This window comes from Papio anubis, chromosome 3, assembly GCF_008728515.1.
Source record: "Papio anubis isolate 15944 chromosome 3, Panubis1.0, whole genome shotgun sequence".
NCBI lineage: Eukaryota > Metazoa > Chordata > Mammalia > Primates > Cercopithecidae > Papio > Papio anubis.
The window spans coordinates 160,040,466-160,065,213 of record NC_044978.1 but is presented as its reverse complement, the minus strand read 5'-3'; the positions used below and the strand labels follow the sequence as shown (position 1 = coordinate 160,065,213).

The 24,748-nt window shown below is 35.5% G+C and overlaps 1 protein-coding gene and 1 non-coding gene across 4 annotated transcripts in view; both read left to right on the top strand.

Annotated features, from left to right (window-relative positions):
* Positions 1 to 24,748, top strand: part of TBC1D19 (TBC1 domain family member 19) — a 157,976-nt gene that overhangs the window by 105,209 nt on the left and 28,019 nt on the right. For all 3 annotated transcript variants that reach the window (XR_001902400.3, XM_017958626.3, XM_003898560.4), the window contains 2 exons: positions 15,890 to 15,974; positions 18,037 to 18,081. Coding sequence is in view for 2 of the 3 variants with exons in the window: in XM_017958626.3 (XP_017814115.1) it covers positions 15,890 to 15,974; positions 18,037 to 18,081 (130 nt within the window). In the remaining variant the exon portion in view is untranslated. The remainder of the gene's footprint in view (positions 1 to 15,889; positions 15,975 to 18,036; positions 18,082 to 24,748) is intronic.
* LOC116274334 lies at positions 333 to 412 on the top strand. Its single transcript, XR_004182960.1, has one exon. It is a non-coding gene; the product is annotated as a small nucleolar RNA SNORD74 (small nucleolar RNA).

Below are 24,748 nucleotides of genomic sequence, written 5' to 3'. Positions count from 1 at the left end.
GTTTGTACCATTTGGTCACCAGAGATAAGAGGATTGCCATTTTTAAGTTACAACTACAAAGCCTCTTTGGTGGTGGTAAAAAGGGGCTTGACAGGTAACAAATCTGCCTCATTTGGTAAACAGAATCAGTGAGGGTATCTGTTTTCAATGAGAGCAGTAACAAGTTCTCCAAATAATGCCAGAACTAACCCTTAAGGGAGCATTCATTTTTATCTTTTCCACATGTAAGTGACTTATATGTGAGAAAACTTCTAAGAAAACTTGTAAGTAACTGAACTAATAAGTGGATGCATATTTTGAGAAAAAGCAGAATGAGCATCAGTAAATATTTATTGATCCACCTCTGATGAAACCTATGTTGGTGGGGACATCTGAGAGTGTTGATGAATGCCAGTGACTCTGATAGAAAAAAAATATTGATCCTTATACTATGTATAGATGATATCACCTTTGATGGGCTTACATTCTAGTTAAGGGGGCAGGACATGAACATACAAAATATTCTGAAATTGTTTTAAAGTGTTTATGTAAAGCATTAGGTGCTAAATCAGTATCACAAACAGTAAGTGCTATAAGAGTATGCTTTAACCTTTATTTTCCATTTCTATTAATATTTTAGTCCAAATTGTATTTTTTTAGATTTTACATAATTTTTTCAGTCATAGGTCTCATGACTTCTCCTGCTTTTAGTACTTTGGAAATCATTAAATAAGCCTCTGTTAAATGCTGTAGTAAGAACACTTATCACAAGGTCTATCCTCTTAATACCTTTTTAAGTGTACAGTATAGTGTTATTAACTATAGGCACAGTGCTGAACAGCAGATCTTTAGAATTCAGTCATCTCCCATGGCAGAAACATTATACTGATTGAATAGCAGCTCCATATTCCCCCTGCCCCCTAGGCCCAGCAGTCACCATTCAATTGCTGCTATATGTTTGACTGTTTTAGATACCTCATATAGTAGAATCATGTAGTATTTGTTCTTCTGTGACTGCCTTATTTCATTTAATATAATGTTCTCCAGGATCACGTTGCCTCATGTAACTCATTTTCTTCTTTATATTGACTGAATAATATTCCATTGTATTGTGTGTACTACATTTTCTTTATCCATTCATCTGTCTAAATAAGCTTTAATGTGGATCTCTATCCCCATGACATAAATAGATGGATGATTACAACATCTAAGCATCTCTCTTTGGGAATTATGTAAAAATAAATTTTCCTTATATGGATAATTACTAAGAAAACACTTTCATGGTGATGCTTTTTAGTTTTTCATTTTACAATTAGTTTGAATTATTAGAAATATATTTTAACTCCTAAAAACGTATGTAATTTTATACATTGTAAATATTCTGTTTTCAGAAATTGAGTTCTGTTTTTTCCTCTCAGAAAAAATTGTGTGTGTGTGTGTGTGTGTGTATGTGTGTAATAAGACAGAAGAAAGCCTGTTCTTATCATTAATTACAGGCGTTCCTTTAGCAAAGCTGCCTAGCAACTCTTGCTGTATAGGAAAATCGCCAGTGTATAGCAAATTTAGTGTTCCTGGCCATGTTCTTGGTCATAGCCCATTTATTGGATTTTGTGACTACACTGCAAAATTAGATGTCATGTGGCGTTGCTGTGTTTACATACAGATGAGAAAATATCCAATAATCCTTCTTTAAAGAAAATCTGGGCCTATGTTACAAGAATATGCAGGCACTTGTTCCCAAGTACCTCATGTTAATGTTACCTAAAAATTTTTTTTTTTTTTTTTTTTTGAGACGGAGTCTCGCTCTATGCCCAGGCTGGAGTGCAGTGGCGCGATCTCCACTCACTGCAAGCTCTGCCCCCCAAGTTCACGCCATTCTCCTGCCTCAGCCTCCAGTGTAGCTGGGACTACAGGCGCCCACCACTGCGCCCAGCTAATTTTTTGTATTTTTAGTAGAGACGGGGTTTCACAGTGTTAGCCAGGATGGTCTCGATCTCCTGACCTCGTAATCCGCCCGTCTCGGCTTCTCAAAGTGCTGGGATTACAGGCATGAGCCACCACACCCGGCCTGTTACCTAAATTTTATTGGCAACAATGCTGAATATTATAGAAATAATGTTTTTAGTAAGAAGCCTTTAGTATTCCAGTGTTAAGTTAGTTTTTATTTTGCATGAAATTCTTAAAGTACCCACTTTTAAGTGTTGTAAGTTTTAAATTATGTCAGAGTTTCAAAATGTATTCAAACAGAAGACAATTCTTATGTAATGGAAGTAAAGTGAGTAGTTTGACAATACCATTTTCAGACTCCAATACTGAATGGAATTTTCACTAACTACGTGAGTTAACATATTGTCCAAAGTATATAAAATATTCATAGGAAGGAATTCATATGTAGTAAAAGGGAAGACATGAAGATTTACTCTTTCTGTTATATGACAAATCTTCCATCATGTGCTTGGTTTATCTGGCATATACTGAGTAGTAGTCCTGAGATACTGAAGTGTGACATAGTTATAGATATTTTAATGCTATTGAATGGAATTTAAAAGGTCCAGATGCATCAGATATTCTTTGTTCATGTATCTAGTTAGATTATTTAGTGTATGTTCTGATATAAGCACTGTGTTAAGTGCTAGCAAAAGAAGATATTTATTAAGCTCACAACTTAGTGAAAAATGAAGAGAAAGACAAATTCATAGTTATAATTTGATAAATCCACCAATAGAAATATATATAAATTCTATGCAAATATAGATAAAGGGAAAATAAATTCTGGGAGTGGTACAGAACTCAGTGATGGCTTCAGAATAGAAATATAATATTATAAGAAATGAATTTTATTTCAACTTTTTGAGGAACTACCATACTGTTTTCCATAGTGACTATACCATTTTATATTCCAGCAATAGTGTACAAAGGTTCTAGTTACTCCACATCATCGTCAACATGTTACTTTCTCTTTTTTTGATAGTAGCCATCCTGATGGGTATGAAATTATGTTATCTTATTATAGTTTTCATTTGCATTTCCCTAATGATTAATGATATTGAGCATCTTTTCTTGTGCTCATTAGCCATTTTATGTCTACTCAGGAAAAAAATGTCTATTCAAGTCCTTTGCCCATTTTTGGATCAACTTGTTTTTTGTTGTTGTTATTGTTGAGTCTTAAGAGATCTGTAAATATTCTGGTTATTAATTTCTTATTGAAAATGTGATTTGTAAATATTTTCTCCCATTTGTGAGTTGACTTTTTACTCTATTGATAGTGTCTTTTGATGCACAAAATTTTAAAATTTTCATGAAGTCTAGTTTGCCTATTTTTGTTGTTATCACCTGTGCCTTTGGTATCATATCCAAGAGATCACCAAATCCAATGTTGTGAAGATTTTGCACTATGTTTTCTTCTATGAGTTTTATAGTTTTAGAACTTGCATTTAGGTCTTTAATCCATTTTGACTTAATTTTTGGATATGGTGTTAGAAAAAGGTCCAACTTCATTCTTTTGCATATAGATATCTAGTTTTCCTAGCATTTGTTGGAAGACTGCACTTTCTCCCATTCAATGGTAGTGGGAGAAAGGACTAGCACAAACCCTTGTTGTAAATCATTTGACCATATATTCAAGGTTTTATTTCTAGTTCTGTTCTATTCTGTTTGTCTGTACATCTGTCTTTATGCCAGTAGCACACTGTTTTGATTATTAAAACTTTCTAGTAAGTTTTTAAATCTGGAAGAAGTAGGAATCTTTCAGATATGTTCTTCTTTTTTCAAGATTGTTTTGGCTATTTGGGGTTTCTTGAGATTTCATCTACATTTCAGGATGGGTTTTTCTATTTTTGCAAAATATATCACTGGGATTTTGATAGGGATTGCATTGAGCTTGTAGATCACTTTAGGTAGTATTGCCTTAACAGTATTAAGTCTTCCAATTCATGAAGATGAAATACCTTTTCATTTATGTCTTTCTTAGTTTCTTTCAGCATTGTTTTATAGTTTTTATTATACAAGTCCTCCATGGTGAATTTAATTCCTAAGTAGTTTATTCTTTTTTTTTTTTTTTTTTTTTTTTAGTTTGAGACGGAGTCTTGCTCTGTTGCCCAGGCTGGAGTGCAGTGGCACGATCTCAGCTCACTGCAAGCTCTGTCTCCAGGGTTCATGCCATTCTCCTGCCTCAGCCTTCCGAGTAGCTGGAACTACAGGCACCCGCCACCATGCCCAGCTAATTTTTTGTACTTTTAGTAGAGATGGGGTTTTGCTGTGTTAGCCAGGATGGTCTTCATCTCCTGACCTCGTGATCCGCCCACCTCAGCCTCCCAAAGTGCTAGGATTACAGGTGTAAGCCACTGTGCCCGGCCCAGTAGTTTATTCTTTTTAACGCTATTGTATGTGAAATTTTTTTTTTCAGATTGTTCATTGTTAGTGTATAGAAATGCAACTGATTTTTTTGTGTTGACTTTGTACCTTACTACTTTATGGAATTTATTTATTAGTTCCAGCAGTCTTTTGTGGGAGTTTTAGGATTTTCTACATATAGGATCATATCACCTGTGAACAAAGATAATTGTACTTCTTCCTTTATAACTTGGATTTCTTTTATTTTTTTCTTGCCTAATTACTTTGGCTAGAATTTCCAGTATGTTGGATAAAAGCAGCAAAAGCAGGCATCCTTACCTTGTTTCTGATTTTAGATGAAAAGCTTTCAGTCATCCACCATGGAGTATGATGTTCACTGTAGCATTTTCATATACAGCTTTTATTATATTGAGGTATGTTGAATATTTTTATCATGAAGGGGTTTAGAATTTTGTCAAATGCTTTTTTTTTTACATCAATTGAGATGACCATGTGAGTTTTTTCACTTCATTCTGTTAGTATAGTGTATTACAGTGATCCATTGTTATATGTTGAACCATTCCAAGAATAAATCACACTAAGTCATTGTGTATAATTCTCTTAATATTCTGCTGAATTTGGTTTGCTAGTATTTTGTCAATTATTTTCCCATTGACTTTTCTAAGGGATATTGGTCTGTGGTTTTATTTTCTTGTAGTGTCTTTGGTTTTGGTATCAAGGTAATGCTGGCCTCATAGAATGAATTAATAAGTGTTTTCTACTTTTTAATTGTGTGGGAGAGTTTTTGTTTTGTTTTGTTTTGTTTTGTTTGTTTGTTTGAAAGACAGGATCTCCCTATGTTGCCCAGGCTGGAGTGCAGTGACTATTCACAGGCTTGATCGTAGTGTGTGCACTGTACCCTTGGACTCCTGGCCTCAAGCAATTCTCCTGCCTCAACTCTCTGAGTAGCTGGGACTATAGTTGCACATCACCATGCCCAGCTCAATTTTTTGGAAAGTTTGAGAAACACTTGTGTTAGTTCTTCTTTAAATGTTTGGTAGCATTCACCAGTGAAGCCATCAGGACCAAGGCTTTTCTTTGTCAGAGTTTTGATTATTGATTAATATTTTTACTACTTACAAGTCTGTTCAGATTTTTTATTTTTTTGTGATTTTGTCTTGGTTGATTTTGTGTTTCTAGAAATATGTTCATTTTATCTAGGTTATACAATTTGTTGGTGTACAATTGGTCATTGTACTCTTATAATCCTTTTTATTTCTGTAGAGTCAGTAGTAATGTTCGCAGTTTCATTTCTTATTGTAATAATTTGAGTATTCTCTTTTCTTAGTCCATCTAGCTCAAGGTTTTTTAATTTTGTTGATCTTTTTGAAAAGCCAACTTTTGGTTTCAGTTATTATCTCTATTGTTTTCCTATTCTCTATTTCATTTATCTCTGCTCTACTTTTTATTATTTATTTTCTTTCTTCTGGTAGCTTCCAGCCTAGTTTGCCCACTTTTCCTGTTCCTGAAGTTGCAAAGTTAGCTGTTGATTTGAAATCTTTCTTGTTTTTTAATCTAAGCCTCTGTAGCTATAAATTTTCCACTTAACATCACTCTCACTGAGTCCCGTAAGTTTTGATATGTCATGGTTTTGTCATTTGTCTCTAAGTATTTCCAATTTCTCTTATAATTTCTTCTTTAATCCATTGGCTGTTTAAGACTGTGTTGTTTAGTTTCCATAAATTTGTGAATTTTCCAGTTTTCCTTCTGTTACTGATTTCTACCTCTATCTCTGTGGTCAGAGAAGCTACTTTGCATCATCTCTATTTTTAAAAAATCTATTCAAACTTAATTTGCGACCTAATATATGATCTATCTATCTGGAAAATGTCCCATGTGCATTTACGTAGAATGTGTATGCCGTAGTTCTTGGATAAAGTGTTCAGTATATTGTTAGATCTAGTTGGTTTATCATGTAAATCCTTTGTTTCCCTATTTCCTGTCTACTGGTTCTATCCATCATTGAGAATAGGGTATTGAAGTCCACTGTTATTCTAGAATTGTCTATATCTCCCTTCATTTTTTTGTCAGTTTTTGCTTCATACGTTTTCAAGTCTGTTATAGGTACATAAATATTTATAGCTGTTATATCTTCTTGCTGTATTGAAACTTTTATTAATATATAATGACTTTTTGTCTCCCATAACCTTTTTTATTTAAAGTCTATTTTGTGTGATATAAGTATAGTCACCTTGCTCTCTTTTGGTTACTATTTGCATGGAGTATCTTTTTCCATCCTTTAATTTTTAATATATTTATATCTTTAGATCTAAAATGAATCTCTTACAGATCACCTGTAGTTTTTATATTTTTAAATTTATTCTGCCAACCTGTCTTTTGATTGGAGAATTTAATACATTTACATTTAAAGTAATTACTGATGAGATATTTCTCTCATTTTTCTATTTGTTTTCTATATGTCTTATAGCTTTTATGCCTCTCATTTTCTGTATTACTGTCTTCTTTTGGGTTTAGTTGGGGGTGTGTGTGTGTGTGTGTGTGTGTGTGTAGTGAAATGTTTACATTTCTTTCTCATTTTCTCTTCTGTTTTGTGTATACTCCATAGCTATTTTCTTTGTGGTTCCCATGGAGATTATATTTAACAACCTAAAATTATAACACTCTAGTTTAAATTAGTACCAATTTAACTTCAATAACATACAAATTTTGTATTAATTTACAGCTCTATCCTCGCATCTTTCGGTTGATGACATCACAATGTTACATCTGTGTACAGTGCATACACAAACCCTGAAAACAGCAATTCTTTTAAATGCACTGATTTATTAAATTATGTAGAAAACAAAATGTGGAGTTGCAATCCAAAGTTACAATAATACTCATTTTTAAACAGTGACTTTTCAAATGTATGAGTTTCTTAAATCGTACAGAAAACAAAAAGTGGAGTTAAAAACTTTTGTTACAATAGTATTATCTTTATAATTGCCCATGTGTTTTTTTTTAAAGATCTTTATTTCTTCACTCAGATTCTAGTTACTTCTTGTATCCTTTCATTTTACTCTGCAGGACTCCTGTGAACATTTCTTGAAGGTCAGGTCTCAGCTTTCATTTATGTGAGAGAGTCTGAATATCTCTCTCACTTTTGAAGGACAGTTTGCTGGATATGGGATTCTTGATTAATGGCGTTTTTCTTTTACCACACTGAATATGTCAGCCCATTGTGTGTGGTCCTCAAGTTTCTGATGAGAAATCTTCTAATTGTATAGAGGATCCCTTATATTTAATGAGTTACTACTCTTTGCAGCTTTCAAAGTTCTCTCTTTGCCTTTGACTTTCAACAGTTTGATTATAATGTGTCGCTTCTTGGATGTTTATATTCATGTCTTTCATCAAATTTGGGGAATTTTCAGCCATTATTTGTTCAAATATTCTCTCTACCCCTTCCTCAATTTCTCTTATCTTTCTGAGACTCCTACCATGCATATCGGTTGGCTTGGTGGTGTCCCATAAGTTCCTATGGCTCTGTTAACTTCAATTTTTTTTTTCTTTCTATTTCACAGACTCAATTATTTTCATTTCCCTGTCTTCAAGTTTGCTGATTCTTTCTTCTACCTGCTCAAATCTGTCTTTGAATCCCTCTACTGAGTTTTTATTTTACTATTATACCTTCCAGCTCCATAATGTCCTTTTGGTTTCTTTTTTGGTTTGCTATTTCTTTATTGATGTTTCCATTTTGCTGATATATTTTTTCTTTATTTTCTCCACATTTATTTAGTTTTTTGAGAATCTATGGACAGTTGTTTTAAAGTCTTTCTATAGTAGATCTGCTATCAGGTCTTTTTCAAGGACAGTTGTCAATTTTTTTTTTTTTTTTTTTTTTTGGCCCTTTAAATGGGCCGTACGTTTCAAGTTCTTTGTATTATTTGTGATTTTGTTGTTGTTGTTAAAAATGGGACATATAAATCTAATAATGTGGAATATCTGGAAATCAGATTCTTTTTCTTCCCTGGGTTTTTGTTGTTGTTTTTATTGTTTTAGTTTTAGTTTTTTTGAATATTGTTTGTTTTCCTTCTGCCCAGGATCAGCCTGAGGTATAAATCTAACATCATCTTGGGTCTTTCCTTAGCCTTCACTTTTCCTTGAGCATATGTGGTCACTTTCTGATTTCCCCCATATACACAGTTGTTTTTGAATAACCTAGTCTTTAACATCTGGCTCCCAAAGGGAATAAAAGAGAAAATAAAGAGGAGGGAGAGCATTGTTCCTTTAAATCTTCTGAAAATTACTTCAACCAGAGGGGAAGGGGCTTGCAACAATCAAGGGAGGTTCAAAAACAGTGTTTCCTTCTTTTGGTCTTCACCCTCACTTCTTTGTTTACACCTCTCTGTTCAGAAGAAGCAATCAGAGTACAGATACCAAATATTTGGAGGATGGCATGCTTTTCTCCCTTTCTGGGTCCTTCAAGCTGCTTGTAAGCTGCTCCTGGGACTCATGCATTCCTGCCTGTCAAGGAGATTGGGGTGGGGGATGCATATATGTGGCTATGCTAGAAGCTGACATTGATCAAAATTAACTGCAATTTACCATCCAAGCTTTATCCTAAAAGTTGCAAGACTTCAGTAGACTCCAGAGTTCTAAAATAATTACATCAGACAGTTGCTGCCAGTGCAATTTTTGTCTAGGTGGGGAGACAGATTCTTGGTGCTTCCTACTGCACCATCTTCCCGGAATCCACTTTATAGATGATTCTTACAACAACCCTGGGAGGTAGTTTTATTCCCCTTTTACAGATGAAGAAGCAGAGGCTTAGATCCCAAGCCCATCCAGCTATCAGGACTCCAAGCCAGGGGTGTCCATTTTCAAAGCTAGTAAGCCACATTGCCCTTTATTTTTTGAAAATTTGTATCAGGGCAGTGTTTTAAAAAGTGATTCTTGAAAATCTATCATTTGAAAATTTCTAAATTTGATTGGATAAAAATGTAAGAGCATCACAAATGAAAAAGTTGTATAATAGTTTTACATTAAAGTGATTGCCCAATTCATATGTCATTTCTTATGTGCTTTTTATTATAAAAATAATTTATTTCTCAGAAACATTTACCATAAATATATTTTCCAGAAATAAAACAAAGCTTTAGGACAAAGTAAATCTTTTGTGGCTATCTGTAGACATTTTAGGTATAACTTTGCCATATTAGCATAGTTCAGACTTACACATTCAGTTTCTTATAACTCTTCTAAATGAAGTAAATTACTATCGTGTAGCTTCATCCTCATAAAGTTTTAATTTTTACTTAATTAGTAATTAATCCAGGTTAGATTTTGTAGTTAATTTGATTGAAATTGTCATCTTCATATAATCATACCATTTTCTAGCAGATTTATAACTGAACGGTCATTTCCATACAGATACAAAAATTAGAATCTCAGAAGTTAAAGCAACTCAGATTAGAATAAGAGTTGACAGCTCTTTGCTTGTATCCCAGGGTTGCACACCAGTACGTACTGTCTAACATACCACTTCTGGCATTATCACCTTACAGTTGCCAATATTTTCTTTAGAACAGTCTCAGATATCTTGTCTTCTCTAGGGCAGCAGGGACTCTAGGGAGATATATTTAATCATAGAGCTTCTTCTAAAATTACTGTGCTTCTATGAGTCTGCTAAACTAAGGGAAAGTTAATACAAATGTTTCCTTAGGAATTGTTTTTCCTCTAGGCAATAGTAGAAAGTTGTTTGTAAGTATATTTTCTTGTTGTATTATTTTACCCTAATTATATATGTTTATTGTAGTATTTGTTGATTGGTTCTATTAGTTTATTATTGCTGCCATAAATTTAGTTGAATTTGAAATGGGTTTCACTGGGCTTGAATCAAGGCATTGGCAGGGCTCTGTTGCTTGTGGATGCTCCAGAGGAGAATCTGGGTTTTTCGTGCCCTTTCTAGAACCTAGAGTGCACCTGTATTCCTTGACTTGTGGCCCCTTCCTCTGTCTTCAAGGCCAGCAGAGAGCATCATCACATCTCTTTCTGACTTTGACCTTGCTGCTTCTCTCTTTCATGTATGAGAATCCTTGGTTACATTGGGCCCAACCAGACAATCCTAAATAATCTCCCCATTTAAAGATCTTCTATTTAATCACATCTGCATAATCCCATTTGTCACATAAGTCACATTTTGTGTGACTGTACCAGAATACCTGAGGCTAGGTAATTTACAAAGAAAAGAGGCTTATTTGGCTCATGATTCTGGTGGCTGGAAAGTCTAAGATTGGACAGCCTATCTAGTGAAAGTCTTATGCTGCTTGTACTCATGGCACAAAATGGAAGGGTAAGCAGGTATATACAAAGAGACCAAACATGAGAAGGAGCAACCTGCTTTCACGGCAACTAGTCCTGTCCCACAGAGATACTTTAAGCTATTCATAAAGGATCTGCCCACATGACCCAGACACCTCTCACCAGGCCCATCTCCCAGCACTACCACATTGGAAATCAAATTTTAACAGGAGTTTTCACAGGGACAAACCATATCCAAACTGGTAGCACACAAATTTCAGGGATTAGGATGCGTACATCTTTGGGGGCCATTATGCTACCTACCACAGTGGTATGTGAAAGTTTGGCAGGAGAAGAGATTAATATTTATAAATTTAGAATTTTTAGAGCCCAATGGTTTTTCTTAATTATTGGAAAATATTTATTATATTAATAGGTCAAAAAATAAAATTCACGTTTATCTTAATAGATGCCAAAAATTTATGTGAGACCGTATTTGATAATATCAATTAAAAAAAAATTTAATTGTAGTAAAACAAATCACAACATAAAATTGACGACTTAACCATTTCTAAGGGTACAGTTTAGCACTATTTGTTCTGCAACTTAATATTCATGTTTATACTAACTTTTTATACACTAGAAATCAAGTATTAATATATTTTCTTGACATAATAGTGTTTATCTGAAACCAACATTGGTGATACTAATGTAAGTTAATGTTACTCATTAGTGAAATACTAGAGATGTTCCCACTAAAGGAAGGAAAGAGATCACTTGGACTCAGGAAGGGGAACATCACACACCGGGGCCTATCATGGGGAGGGGGGAAGGGGGAGGGATTGCATTGGGAGTTATACCTGATGTAAATGACGAGTTGATGGGTGCAGCAGACTAACATGGCACAAGTATACATATGTAACAAACCTGCATGTTATGCACATGTACCCTACAACTTAAAGTATAATAATAATAAATAAATTAAAAAAAATAAATAAATAAAAATAAAAAATAAAAAATAAAAAAATAAAAAAAATAAAAAAAAAAAGGAAGGAAAGAACATATCGTTTTGGAATTTCTCAACAATAGAATAAGAAAAATAAAGTAATAAATAACTGAAAGAACACAACATTATTGTTAACTATAGATATTTAAAAATTCAAGGGATTGGACTGAAAGCCAGTAGAACTAATAAGATGATTCAGTTAACTGCCTCTTTACCAAATAAAATATTAAAATCCCTTACTCTTTTAAATATGAGTAATAATCATTTAGACTATGTAATAGAAAATAGAGTTAGGCAGCATAAGGGATTGAACTTACACAGCCCCCTTTTAGACTGTAAACATATGGAAATGCTGGAAAAAGAAAACAAGGGATATAAATATACAGCCAAATAGCCATCACATTTTTCAATGCGTATACTCTGTGACTGGGCAATTCTATTCCTGTGTATTTGTTCTACAGAGACACTCATATGTGTAAAATGATGCAGTAAAAGGCTAATTGTTTTGGTATTGTCAGAAACAGCATAAAGTTGAAAATGAATGTTCATATATTGGGGAGTAACCCATTAAATAAATCATGGAATACATATTCAGTGAAACATGATACAGCCCTTTAAAAATGAATGCAGTGGGTCAAACTCAGTGGCTCACGCCTGTAATCCCAGCACTTTGGAAGACTGAGGCAGGAGGATTACTTGAGCCCAAGAGTTCAAGACCAGCCTGGGCAACATAAATAGACCCTGTCTCTACCAAAAAAACAAAAAAAGAAAAAAAATGAGGCAGCTCTGTATATACTGATACGAAAAGATCTCTTTAATGCATTAAGTTTGTTTAAAAAAGCAGGTACCAAACATTGAGTATGGTGCTCCTACCACTGGAGCTGAAACTACTCTTGTCAAGGTCATCAAGAACTAAATCCAATGACCAATTATCCACCCTCCTTTTAACTAATCTCTCAACAGCATATGATTCATTTGTGCTGTTTCTTCACTTGGGTTTCAAGACACCACATTCTTTTTAGTTTTCCTCTTATTTTTCTAGTCACCAGTGGCAAATTCAGCATTTTGCGGACCTAAAGCTTATACAATTTGGAGGGCCTTCTTTAAGACAGAGAGTATCATATTATAAATACAAAACCAGATAAGAACATGTATTTTTGTTTTGAATGAGGAAAAATTTGTAACAAATTATTAGAACTATAGAGATTCAGGTCTTTTTCTTCTGAGATCTTATTAAGCAGTTTACTAGACACATACATAGAAATGCTTTCTGATTACACACTGACTTACTTTCCTTGCCTAGGACACTCTGTGTCTCCCAGCAACTTGCAGCACTCACAGAGCATCATGGTAAATCACTACTCCGTTGTCTAGGCTGGTTCCTTCTCTTTTCTCCAATATCCTAAGATGCCTCAGGTCTCAGTTCTTGGTCTCCTTTTCTCTAGTTACACTCACTTACTTGATGATTTCACCAAGCTCACCTATTTTGTGGCTTTCAGTACCATCTATATGTTGATAACTCTCAAATTTGTATCTTCAGTTTAAAATTTTCTTCTATACTCCATACAAATATCTCCAGTTACCTCTTCAATTTTTCCATTTAGGTGTCTTGCAGACATCTCAAACTTAGCATGTTGAAAAATGAACCCATGATCTCGCTCCCCAAACTGTTCTGCCTGCCACTTTCCCTGTTAAAGGCATTCCACTTGCTGAGATCAAACATCCTTCTACTTTCAACTTCCACATGTTACTCTCCTTGACTCCTGTCTTTCTGCAAAATATCATCTCAATCTATCAGTAACTCCTGTTAGCCCTGCCTTCACAATGTATTTAGAGTCTGACCACTTTTTCCCACTTTCACTGTGTTGTAAGATGGGTTCCCAGGGAAGCCAATTTAGATGGAGACCAGCAGGCCAAAGATTTATTAGGGAGTGCTCTTGGAATCAACACATGTAGAAGTCCAGTGAATGAAGCAAGATTGAGCATAAGGACAAGTCTAGCTGCAATACAGTTTAAATGAAACCCTCAGCCAATGCTGCAGAGAGTTCTAAAGATGGGATAAACTGTCAGACCCATCCTGAGCTGGGGACAAGAATTTCAGACTTTTTTCCCTTGCATCCTCTTCATCAGATGTAGGCCATTTCAGGAAACGGGCGTGACCTTGATATTTGAGCAAAATAGCTCTCTTCAGCAGAGGTAGTCCATGAAAAGAGCTGGCTGCTGAGGGTTATTTGCTACAGCACTACCAGCTGCTATAAGTCAGTCCTTCATTCCTAGAGGAGGCTCTCTGGGTGGTGTGTCATACATCTGCCACACACTGCTGCCATCTTAGTGAAAGCTACTGTCAATAGTCTCCTAACAAGTCTCCTGGAATGCTCTTGCACATATATCCACATGCTGAGTTTCTCAACTCCTTTCAATATTTGATTAGGTATCACCTTCTCAAGGAAACCTCCCCTGAACAGCCTCTTTAAAGTGTCAGCCACTCTTTCTGTGTTCCCCTTTATCTTGTTTCCATAGCACTTGCTACCTAATATACTATATAATATAATTATCTATCATATTTGCTATTTATCACACACATTTTGCTCCATCATAATTAAACTCCATAAAAGAGGTGTTTTGTTTGTTTCCTTTTATATATTCCAAACACAAGGAACAGTACCTGGTGCATAGTAGGGGCAGAAGAAGAGAATTAGTGAACTGACTAAAAAATAATCTGAGGAAGTCATCCAGAATGGAACAGGGGGAATAAAAGTAAGTAAAAGGCATGGCAGGTTGAATATGTGTAGGTAAATCTTACAGCTCCCAGGAGTCAGGCAGAAGTAGATAGAGAAAATGTGGGAGAGGCATGGTTCAATTAAAAATGCCCAAAGCAATTGACCAGAAAGGTGGTCCAGTTTTTGGAATTAAAATAACTAAAGGTGTACATATTTAGCCATAAGTAAATTCACTCTAGTGTTGTTTGTCGTTGGGGAAAAGTGGAAATAATTAAATGTTCAACAACAATACAGGTTAAATAAATTATTGTTCTTTCATACAGTGGAATATTCTACAACATAAAAATGTGTAGGAAATATTTATCTTACAATAGTGAAAGGAAACTATGTATAATCCTGTTTGGTTTGAAAAAATTATATGTATGAGTATGTTAAAAAACAGTCTGAAAGGATATACCTCAAATTATTAAGACTGATGGGATTATGGCTGTGTCCCCTTTTGTTGATCATCCATATTTCTTTATTTTTAAAATTAATTTAATTTTTTTTTTTTTTAAATTGAGATGAGGTTTCACCATGTTGATCAGGCTGGTCTTGAATTCCTGGGCTCAAGTGATCCTCCTGCCTTGGCCTCCCGAAGTGCTGGGGTCATAGGCGTGAGCTACCGTGCCCAGCCAATTCTCTATATTTCTAAATTTATCATTAATATGTATCACTTATGTAGTCATTTAAAATATAATGAAAACAATGCAGTGGCAGTGGTTGATACACATTCCACCATTAAATCTGACTGATGCCCAATCTCCATTACCTATCCTTTTTTCCAAAGCTGTATCCCCTTTCTTGTGTCTTGGACACAAGGATTTTTCCTCTGCCTTCACTCTTCCTGCTAGTTCAGCCCTGACTCTGTGCCCCTGTTCTGCCTTTTCAGTCATCTTGAATTCTTATCTTGGTAATATTTTTAGAATCCCAGATATTCTAATACCAGGACTCAGATTTCCTGTCACTAATGGCCTTACTGGGTCTTGGACTCCTGCTCCCAAATTCCAGGCTGGTGTCCTTTATTAGGCAACCACTTGTTGTACTGCTGCTGCTATCCTTTCTAAGTACCACAAGTTGCCTCCCCTCCCACCCTGACATGCCTAACTGCCTGATGCATCCCAGCAAGAGTCAAGTTCATTTCCTGCACTTCCCAAATTGCTCTGTGTCACAATAGTTATTCAGGGTCTTCTCCATACATTTTTCATCTGTTAAATTTCTCCCAGGTGTTTGTCTTGTCCAGATAGAAAACACAAGAGAATAATCAACTGTTAGTTAGCAGTTTGCATTTTCTGTTCTTCAAAGTTGAGGTAGCAAATGGTGAGAACTCTTTGGAAGAACTTGGTATCCCACTGTAATGCTTACCAAAGGTATACCGATAAAGGGCATTCTTCCCACTGCAAGGCATGGTACTTGAACTTGAAGGATGCCTCCTGAATAGGAAATAATGAATTACCTAGTTTTATAATAGTGCTTAATTGCTTTTTTTTTTTTTTCCCAATGTTATATTCAGGTATTACTTTGTTTTTCCCGGGATACATCCGTGTTGAGTCACTTTGCATACAACAGTGCCTCGCCACCAAAATCATACATAAGAGGTAAATTTTTAATAATTTTAAGGAAGTATTAAGACTTACATAATCATGCCAAGAATTTTTTTTTTGGAGATAGTGGTGTTGCCAAATTATTTTACTATAAGTTACTTAAGATTTCTCTCAGATGACCGTAATCATCCTTTCATACCTCAAATCAGTGCCCAAGTAATTTATCACAAATCATGGGAAAGTGGTTCCCAGAAGCAGCATTTCAACTTACTTTCTCTGTCTTCCCTGTGTACTCTACCATTTATTGTTGTTTTTATGTCTTACCTGTTGACTTTTCTTTTTCTTTCTATGAGTTTATAACACAGATTTGCTTTTTCTACTTTTAAAAAAATCTATATTTCTTCTCTCAAAATGCTCCACCACACTTAAAACTTTGATATAATTTATATGCTTTTAGCTCTCCAATTTCTAGTTTAGTTATTTTTCTCCTCTTTATCACCAGCTGCTTATAAAATATCAATATCCTGCCGTCATCTGAAGATATAAATAACTTCAGCTGAATGCCCTTCCCAACTTTTCCTTTTTATTAAATAGTGAACACCTAACACTGAAAGCTCAGACTTCATTGTGTATGGTCATTCTGCCATTTCCACGAAAAAAGAAACTGTTTCTCCTGTATCTCTTATGTCTGAACTATCTGCCTGATTGTTCCACCTCCTACCCTAGGAGAGGCCACATAACCTTGTGCTGGATTTGGGCTACCCCTAACTTAAGGTTTTCTGAGGTCCATTGCTTCTAAATTCAATTTATGGAAACCTTTTATTTGTTTCTTTAAGTCATCTGCTGAAAAACCGATTGTAAACTTAATTATCTACTGAGCTCACCTCTAAACTCAGCCAGGATTTTAAGGCCTTTTACCACTTGATACTGTCTTAACCTAACTAACTTTGCTTCCCTGATTATTCCACAATACCCCATATTCATTCTAGCCTCCCTATAGTCCCTGTATATGGAAGGCTTCCCACTCTCCAATCTTAAAAATCATATTTCCTTGAAGAACTAGCCTGTACCTCACCATGTCCACCAACCCATCATCCATTTCTCTCTCCTTTGAACTTCTAAACACTTAAAGTCTATGCTCGAAAAGTTAGCAAATATACCCTAATGTTTCATGGTTTAGTCTGGACTACAAACCACATGGTTGAGGGTTTGCCTCTCAGCACCTAGTCCAGTAATCAGTTTTATCTACCTACCTACCTACCTACCTACCTATTCATTATTCCATTCTCTTCTTGCTCACAAGATCAGTCCTTTTTGTCTCCACCCTAACCTGAACTGCTTACATTTCTTATTCTTCATTTCATCTCTGTCACCACCCCTAACAAAAATAAAAAGAACTTTTTTTTTCACTAAAAATATTACTCTTAGCCCAGTACAAAAATACAAGTAACTTTTCAATAAACTCAAAAGTGTTAGAAAAACTGTCAAGGTAAAAGCTATTTAAAGATATTCAGTGGAAGATGGAAAAAACTGAGAACTTTTCAGAGTTTTGAAGGAAAGATACTTTTTAAAACTCTGTTAAATATTTGATTATTGTGAATATACTTTACTTTTCTGGGACAATTCTGATTTCAAATATTCAGCCCCATTCTGAAATCATGTTAACTGTTCTGGTATTCAGAAAATATGACCACCATACAGCTGGTCATTTAATTTTTAACTTTCAGCACATTCCATAAAGATGTAAACACAGTATTGCAAAGCTTAAGACTTGCTTTAATGAATAGATTAGACTTATTTATAATTAGCAAAAAATTTTATGCATAATAAATAGATATTTCTCTTAAGTGCCTAAGGAACTTGAAAGTGTTTGTTCTTTTGGTTGTTTTGTGTTGCTTCTGTTGCACTTAGGTTCGTATTACTTTAATTTATGAAAGAGTTTGCTAATACCAAAAGATTGGCTGGTAAATTTTTAACTAAATTCCATATCATGAAATGACATATCAGTTTATAGTAGTTTTTAAAATTCCATTGTTAGTACATTCACAAAATAAGTTGATTTTTAAAGATTTATTTACTTAATCATATTGAAATCCTCTATGGTTTTCTCTTATAGGAAAACTAGGACTGGAAGAATATGCTGTCTTTTACCCACCAAATGGTAAGAGTAATGCTATTGCTTCCTCTAGTGGGAAGTGAAAAAATTACAACTTTTATAATCGAAATGTGACTTTCTTATTCTCTCTTTAATGGATAATCATTTATTATCTAAAATAAACCTTCTGTAGAATGTATAATTTAATGAAATCGTCCACATTTATGGTAGGTTTGTGCTAAATTATGCATACTCTCTCTGACTCTCCCTGGGACCAACAGTAAACCTGTGAGAGAGCTGAGGATGCTTAGATCTAAGTCCAAGGCACTTCGTTTTCCTGTGAAGAACACTAGCTAGTCCAATGAGGACCTTCCTTTTGGGTTTATTGGAGCTGGGCTTTACTCAATTGAGTGGATTGTCTTGTATTGCACCTTATTGTTCTCATAATTTGACCAGTGTAGTATTTATGAAATAAAAAGATTATTAAAAGGTATCACTGAAATCACCTGTTTTGATGTTATAAAGTGATCAGATACATAATGACCTCATTAGACATTAAATGTTATTTTGAGATTACTAGACAGGTTTTAAGATATGCTTCTTGGAAAAGCAATATATAGCAGTCCTTATGATAATACTAAGTTGCATCTTCAAGAAGTTATTTTACTCCAGCAGAGTTAAGAACATGGGTTTTGTAATCCAGCAGACCTGGTTTCAGATCCCAGTTCTGCCAGTTTACCCTATGACCTCAGGTAAGTTACATGACTTCTCTGAACTTCAGGTTCATCATCTGTACTATGTGGATAATACATTAAATGAGATATGGTATATAAAACCACAAAGTGCCTGACATGTAGTGAGTGCTCAGAAAATGTAGCTGTTATGAGTGTGTTTAACTTTACTGACCACTATATCTAAAACTCATACGTGGCTTTAGCTTTCATGGCGCTGTTCTCTCCCTGTGTCTCTCAATATGGAGTGTCAGTTTCTTTCATGGGCCCTCTACCTCTGTCCCTCTTTTGATATCTCACTGTTGTTCTGCTGCTCTTCTCTTTTCTTACTTTTATCTAGGGGCTGCCATTTGCTTTCATGATTCTATCTATTGTTAATTACTCTAAAATATCTCCAGTTCGTACTTCTCCCATAATTACCTCAGGCTTAATATGTCCCAGCCTGAACTCACTATTTTATCCTCCTATGCCCACCCCCCAAAAGAAAAAAAAGAAACTAAATTAAAAAACAAAAAACAAAAACCCACCTATTTCTCCCTCAGTTAAATTATCATCTTCCTAGTAACTCGAGGCCATCCTAGATTTCTCTCCACCTTGTCCCCAACTCATCTAATAAGTCGCCAGGACCTTCCAATTTTATCTTCCAAATACATCTGGGACCCTCTCTTCCACAGCATCCTTGCTGCCTTGTCTCCTTTCAGTTCTTACTATCTCTAGCTTGTTAATTGCAACAACCACGTAACTGGTCCCTCTTCCCACAGTCTTTTCTAGGTTTGCTGTCTTTTACACTGCTCACTGAGTTATACATCTAAAGTGAAAATCTGCAAACTGCCATTTTTTTCCAAGTGTTCTTAATGGCTTCTCATCTCTTAACAAGTAATATTCAAGCTTCTCAGCATGACATATGAGGACCTCTTGAATCTGTTCCCTATAATCTACCTCCTAGCTTCATTTCCCACCATTTCCCATCTCATTTTTTAATCACAGCAATATCAAACTCTATTATTTATACCCACAGCTACATACTCTCACGAAAGCACTATGCTGCTTCCTGTCTCATCACTTCTCATGTTTCCATGCTTAGAATAGCCCATCTAACCTTTCTTCACCTGGCTGTCATCAAGCTCAGTTTAGGCATGATCCTCTTTCAGGAAGCTTTCCCTAAAATCCCCAGGTTAGGCTAAGGGCCCTTCCTCTAGACTCCTGTAATACCTAGTCTAAAATCTTTAGTATCTCTAGCTATGTTATCTTGATATTGTTTGTTTATACTTTATCTCCTCTTCTTAATTGCAAGTTTCTTATAGTTCAGAACCATATCATTCATTTTTGTTGTATCTAGCATGTAATAGGACTGTAATGAGTATTTATTTGAACTCAATTAGAGGTTTGTTAATTTTATGTGTTACCATTGTTACATCTATTATCCCAGAAACTTACTTTTATAGTAACTTTTTATATTTATCTAAGAAGCAAGAAACAATAACAAATAAAATACCTCTGAATAGTCAAAAGAGTTGTCCATGGACTCAAGTTCTTCTCTCCATCCATAGAAGAGTTTTTTCAACTTAGTTTAGAATATATTAGCTTTTACTTAACACACATGTCTAACAAATTGGTTAACTCTTTTTTATGCCTCCTGCAAAAATGGAAGCATGGAAAAGGCTGATATAGATATGAAAAATTAGCAACAACAGTGAGAAGTGAAAAGGGGACTTCACAAAGGAAAATACAAGAGCTGTAAAACAGCGTATTAGACCACTCCAGCAAATCAGTCTGGGGCCATTTTATGTAAAAGCCAATAATGCTGTGCCCTTTAAGAAGTTATCACTAGGTTGCAGCATATTATAATTTATCATCTTTATAACGAGCTCAAGACACCAAAAGAAAACTTGCTGTAGTAATAATTGTAACAGTATAGTTATAGCAGCAGCAGCAGCAAACATTTTCCAAGCAGTACTATATCCCAGGCAATGTGTTAAGTATATGACATGTATTAATTCATTTAGTCCTTACAAGAACCTATGAGGAAGGTACTAATATTATCCCTATTTGCAGATAAAGAAACTGAGGCATAGAGTGTTAACCTGCCCAACAGGTGAGTGACAAAGCCAAGCTTTGAATCCAAGCTGTCTGGCTTCAGAAGCAACATGCTTATCAGGATGCCCTACTGCCTGGGAAGATGTTGCTGAGCTCATTATAGTGAATTTGGGAAGAAAGGAAAGTAGTTAATGTAATGAAAAGGTAGAGGATGTATATAATAGGTTCTAGAAAGATTTTCATCCAAAATGAAAACTGTTTAATCCTTAATGAGATAAGCCCACAGCTGTTCATAAATTTAGTTCTACAGAATAATTTCTCCTCTCAGGTTGTTTTAGAACTTGCCAGAATCAAGAAGAACTCTTTTCTCTGGGCAATGATTCTGAAGTCTCAGAACAAGAAGAGACAAAGACCAGTCAATCTACTGTCCCCGCTTTTATTTTAAGCTCAAGGCAATATGTAGCAGCATTTTTATATTACCCACCCTGTTTTGAACCTCTGCCAAAGATAGTACTACTTCGAAATCTTGACACCTCTGTCACTGCTACCACCAAAACTGTTCTGGCTTTCTTGGTCTCAGGGGACCACACATAGAGGTTAGCCTGCAGCTAACTGACACACACTCATTCCCTGACCAAGCCAGTGCTTACAGGGAGGCAGAGGTTTTCTCACCACTACCCCCAACATGCCTATGATTACCTTCCCTGGGAAGGAAATGACAGGCCATGGTGGCATCAGACATTTTGTTCTCTCACTTCATTTGAAGCATCACCAATGGACAGATTTCCTCTAGTAGATTCACCGAACAGCTAGTGAGCAAAATTTCTGAACTGAGGGAGACTTCTCAGAAGAATTTTATAAGCTTTTTATATTTTTTATTATTATTCAACACATATAAATCATCTTTGTTCATTTGATAAGCATTTATTTAGCCTAGCTCACTGTTATAGGAGGGTGATCCACAGTAAATGATACAAATAAAGCACCTGCTGCCAAGGAGCTTACCTTCTAATAAGGGGAAAATAAAATCAATCAATCATAAATCAGTCAACAAAGGATGAACGAATGAAAGTAATTTCAAAGAGTGATGAACTTAACAATGAAAGGGAGCAAAAATTGTAGGAAGTTGGGATGAGTATAGCCATTTTAGATTAAGTAGTCAGGAAAGGTGCCTCTGAGGAGGTGGAATATGAACAGAGACAGACTGTATGGAGTGAACTATGCAACAAAATGGGAGAATGTTCCAGAAGAGAGTACACAGCATGTCTGAAGGCAGGAATAAGCTTGATGGTCTGAAGCTCACCAAGATGGCCAGTGTGACTGGCAATAGTGAGCAAAGCATTGACTGATACAAGGTGAGGTAGAAGAGGTAGATGGAGCTAGGTCAGTTAGCGAGATAGTTGATTTGAAGTCTTGTCTGGTAAGTCCAATGTCTGGGCTTCCTCAGGGAGTTTTTAATTAATTTTTTCCTATGAATGGGTTATACGTTTTTATTTTTCACATGCCTAGTAATTTTTCTTATTGTTGAAAATGGAATATTTTGAATATAATCCTGTGGTATCACTAGAAATGGGAGTCTCTCTGTCCCCCTTCCCAAGAATTCATTGTTGTTGCTTGTTGTGGGTTCTAGGTGTTTGTTTAGTGACTTTTCTAAATTATTTTTATAAAGATTTTTATAAAGATATTTTATACAGATATTTTTATAAAGATATTTTTCATCTTGTATGCTCACTGAAGTCTTTATTTTACTAGAGTAACAGTCAGCTAGTGATTTCACAGATATTTTCTTAAATATCTAGAACCAAAAATAAAAAACACTCTCTCAGTCTTTGCAGATTGGCTGGGTATTGGGGCACTCCTTCAAGGCTTAGCCAGGCCATTTACAACTCTACCTTAGCCTTCACTTCCTGCTTGCACAGAGCCTAAAAGGTAGTCAGAGATGGAGCCTAAGATCTTCTCGGGTATTTTTTAGATTCCCCTGTATACACAGATGCTTTTCAAAGCCCGTATGCCCCAAGTAGCTCCTTCCCCAGCCTCTTTCTTCCCAGGCTTTTCAATATGTATACCACCACTCCCATCTTTTATTCCTTCCCATAGGTGGCTGCAGCTAGTATATATTTTCCTTTAAATGCTTTTGACAAATGCCTCTTGGCAGGCCATGTCAGTCCTGAAAAAGCTCAAGGATGAGGCAAATAAAATGAAGGCAATCTCCTGAGCCAGTCCCTCAGGTAGCTACTATATAGGTCAAAATACACAACCACAATTTTTTGTTACAGGATCCCCCTGGTACCAGCAAGCTGCATCAGGAATGTGAGCCATGGTCTTCATGGCTGCTACCAAGTTGGGGAGTAGGGTATGATAGGTGGGCAAATTAAAATGCCATATGCTCTCTTACTAAAATTCTTTCTTCACTAAACATTCCCCTGGTTGTTGTAAGTTTTTATTAAATTCCAGAGTTTGATTCTAACAGTTCCTGCCAGCTTAACCATTGCTTTAATGGAGGAATGGGGGGATTGGGAGTTCCCTACTCCACTCTTCTCAGTGACATCTCTCCTCCAATTCCTGATTAATGCTTTTTCTTTTTCTTTTTTTTTTTTTCTCCCCCCAAGACAAAGTCTTGCTCTGTCGCCCAGGCTGGAATGCAGTGGCCCGATCATGAACTATTGCAGCCTCGACCTCCTGGGCTTAAGTGATCCTCCCACCACAGCCTCCCAAGTAGCTGGAACTTCAGGCACACACCACCATGCTTGACTGATTTTTTTTGTATTTTTCGTATAGACAGGATTTTACCATGTTGCCGGGCTGGTCTTGAACACCTGGGCTCAAACAATCTGCCCATCTCAGCCTCCTAAATTTCTGGGATTATAAGCGCGAACCACCATGCCCAACCCTGATTAATACTTCTAAATGATCATCCTGTCTACTGTGTAGAATAAAAGTGTCACTAGAATGTAAGCTCCAAGAGAACAATGACCTTAATAGTTTTGGTGACCAACATATCTAGCACCTAGAATCATGCATGGCATAAAGTCTGTGCTCAGGAAACACTATTGATTAAGTGAGGGAATGAATAAGAGAATGAACACAGAATACAGAGGAATAAGAATGGAAGCAAGGAAACCAGACTTGTAGGAAAAATACACATATATCTGACTGACTTAGTTACAAATGATAAACAACCATCATAAATTTGTTAATACCATTTGTTTCCCACATGACAGAAGAAAACAGTTGTCAGTGAATATTGGGTAGGGGAGTTTCAGGACTCTAGAGCAGTAATTCTCAACCAGGGGCAATTCTTCCAACACACACACACACACACACACACACACACACACACACACCAGGAAACATTTGGCAATGTCTGAAGACATTTTTGGTTGTCAGCCAGGGGAGAGGGATGCTGATAAATATCCTATGGTACACTGGACAGCCCCTTACAACAAAGATTAGATAAGGCTCTTAGAAGAAAAATAATCAAAGTACATCATTTTAAATCTTCTTGCAAGTATCAGATTAATAGTGTAGTTTGTCAACCATATTAATTAAATAAATTTAAAATATCTCATACTCTAAAATTCATTTGAGGTATAACTTTAGACTTCAATGAAAACCTCATTAAAATTTTAAAATAAGATTTTCAGATTGATATTTAAGTATGGTTATGTTCTGATGTTTTGTGAAATTTTAACTACTGAAATAAAGTAACAAAACCATAATGTGACATTCTAATTCAGAAAGATAATGGAAATAACTAGAAAACAATTTAATCATTGTCCCAATCTCTATTCTTACTGACCTGTAGGCTACATGTGGAATGAGAATAAACAGAGGAAACGATTACTTCAACAAATGAATTAAATAAACTGTACTAAGTAATAATATGCTTTCAACTGGGGTGAAGTTGAAGTGAATCAGATGGGCAAGTTATGATACAACAATAAATGCTAAGTATTAATAGAGAC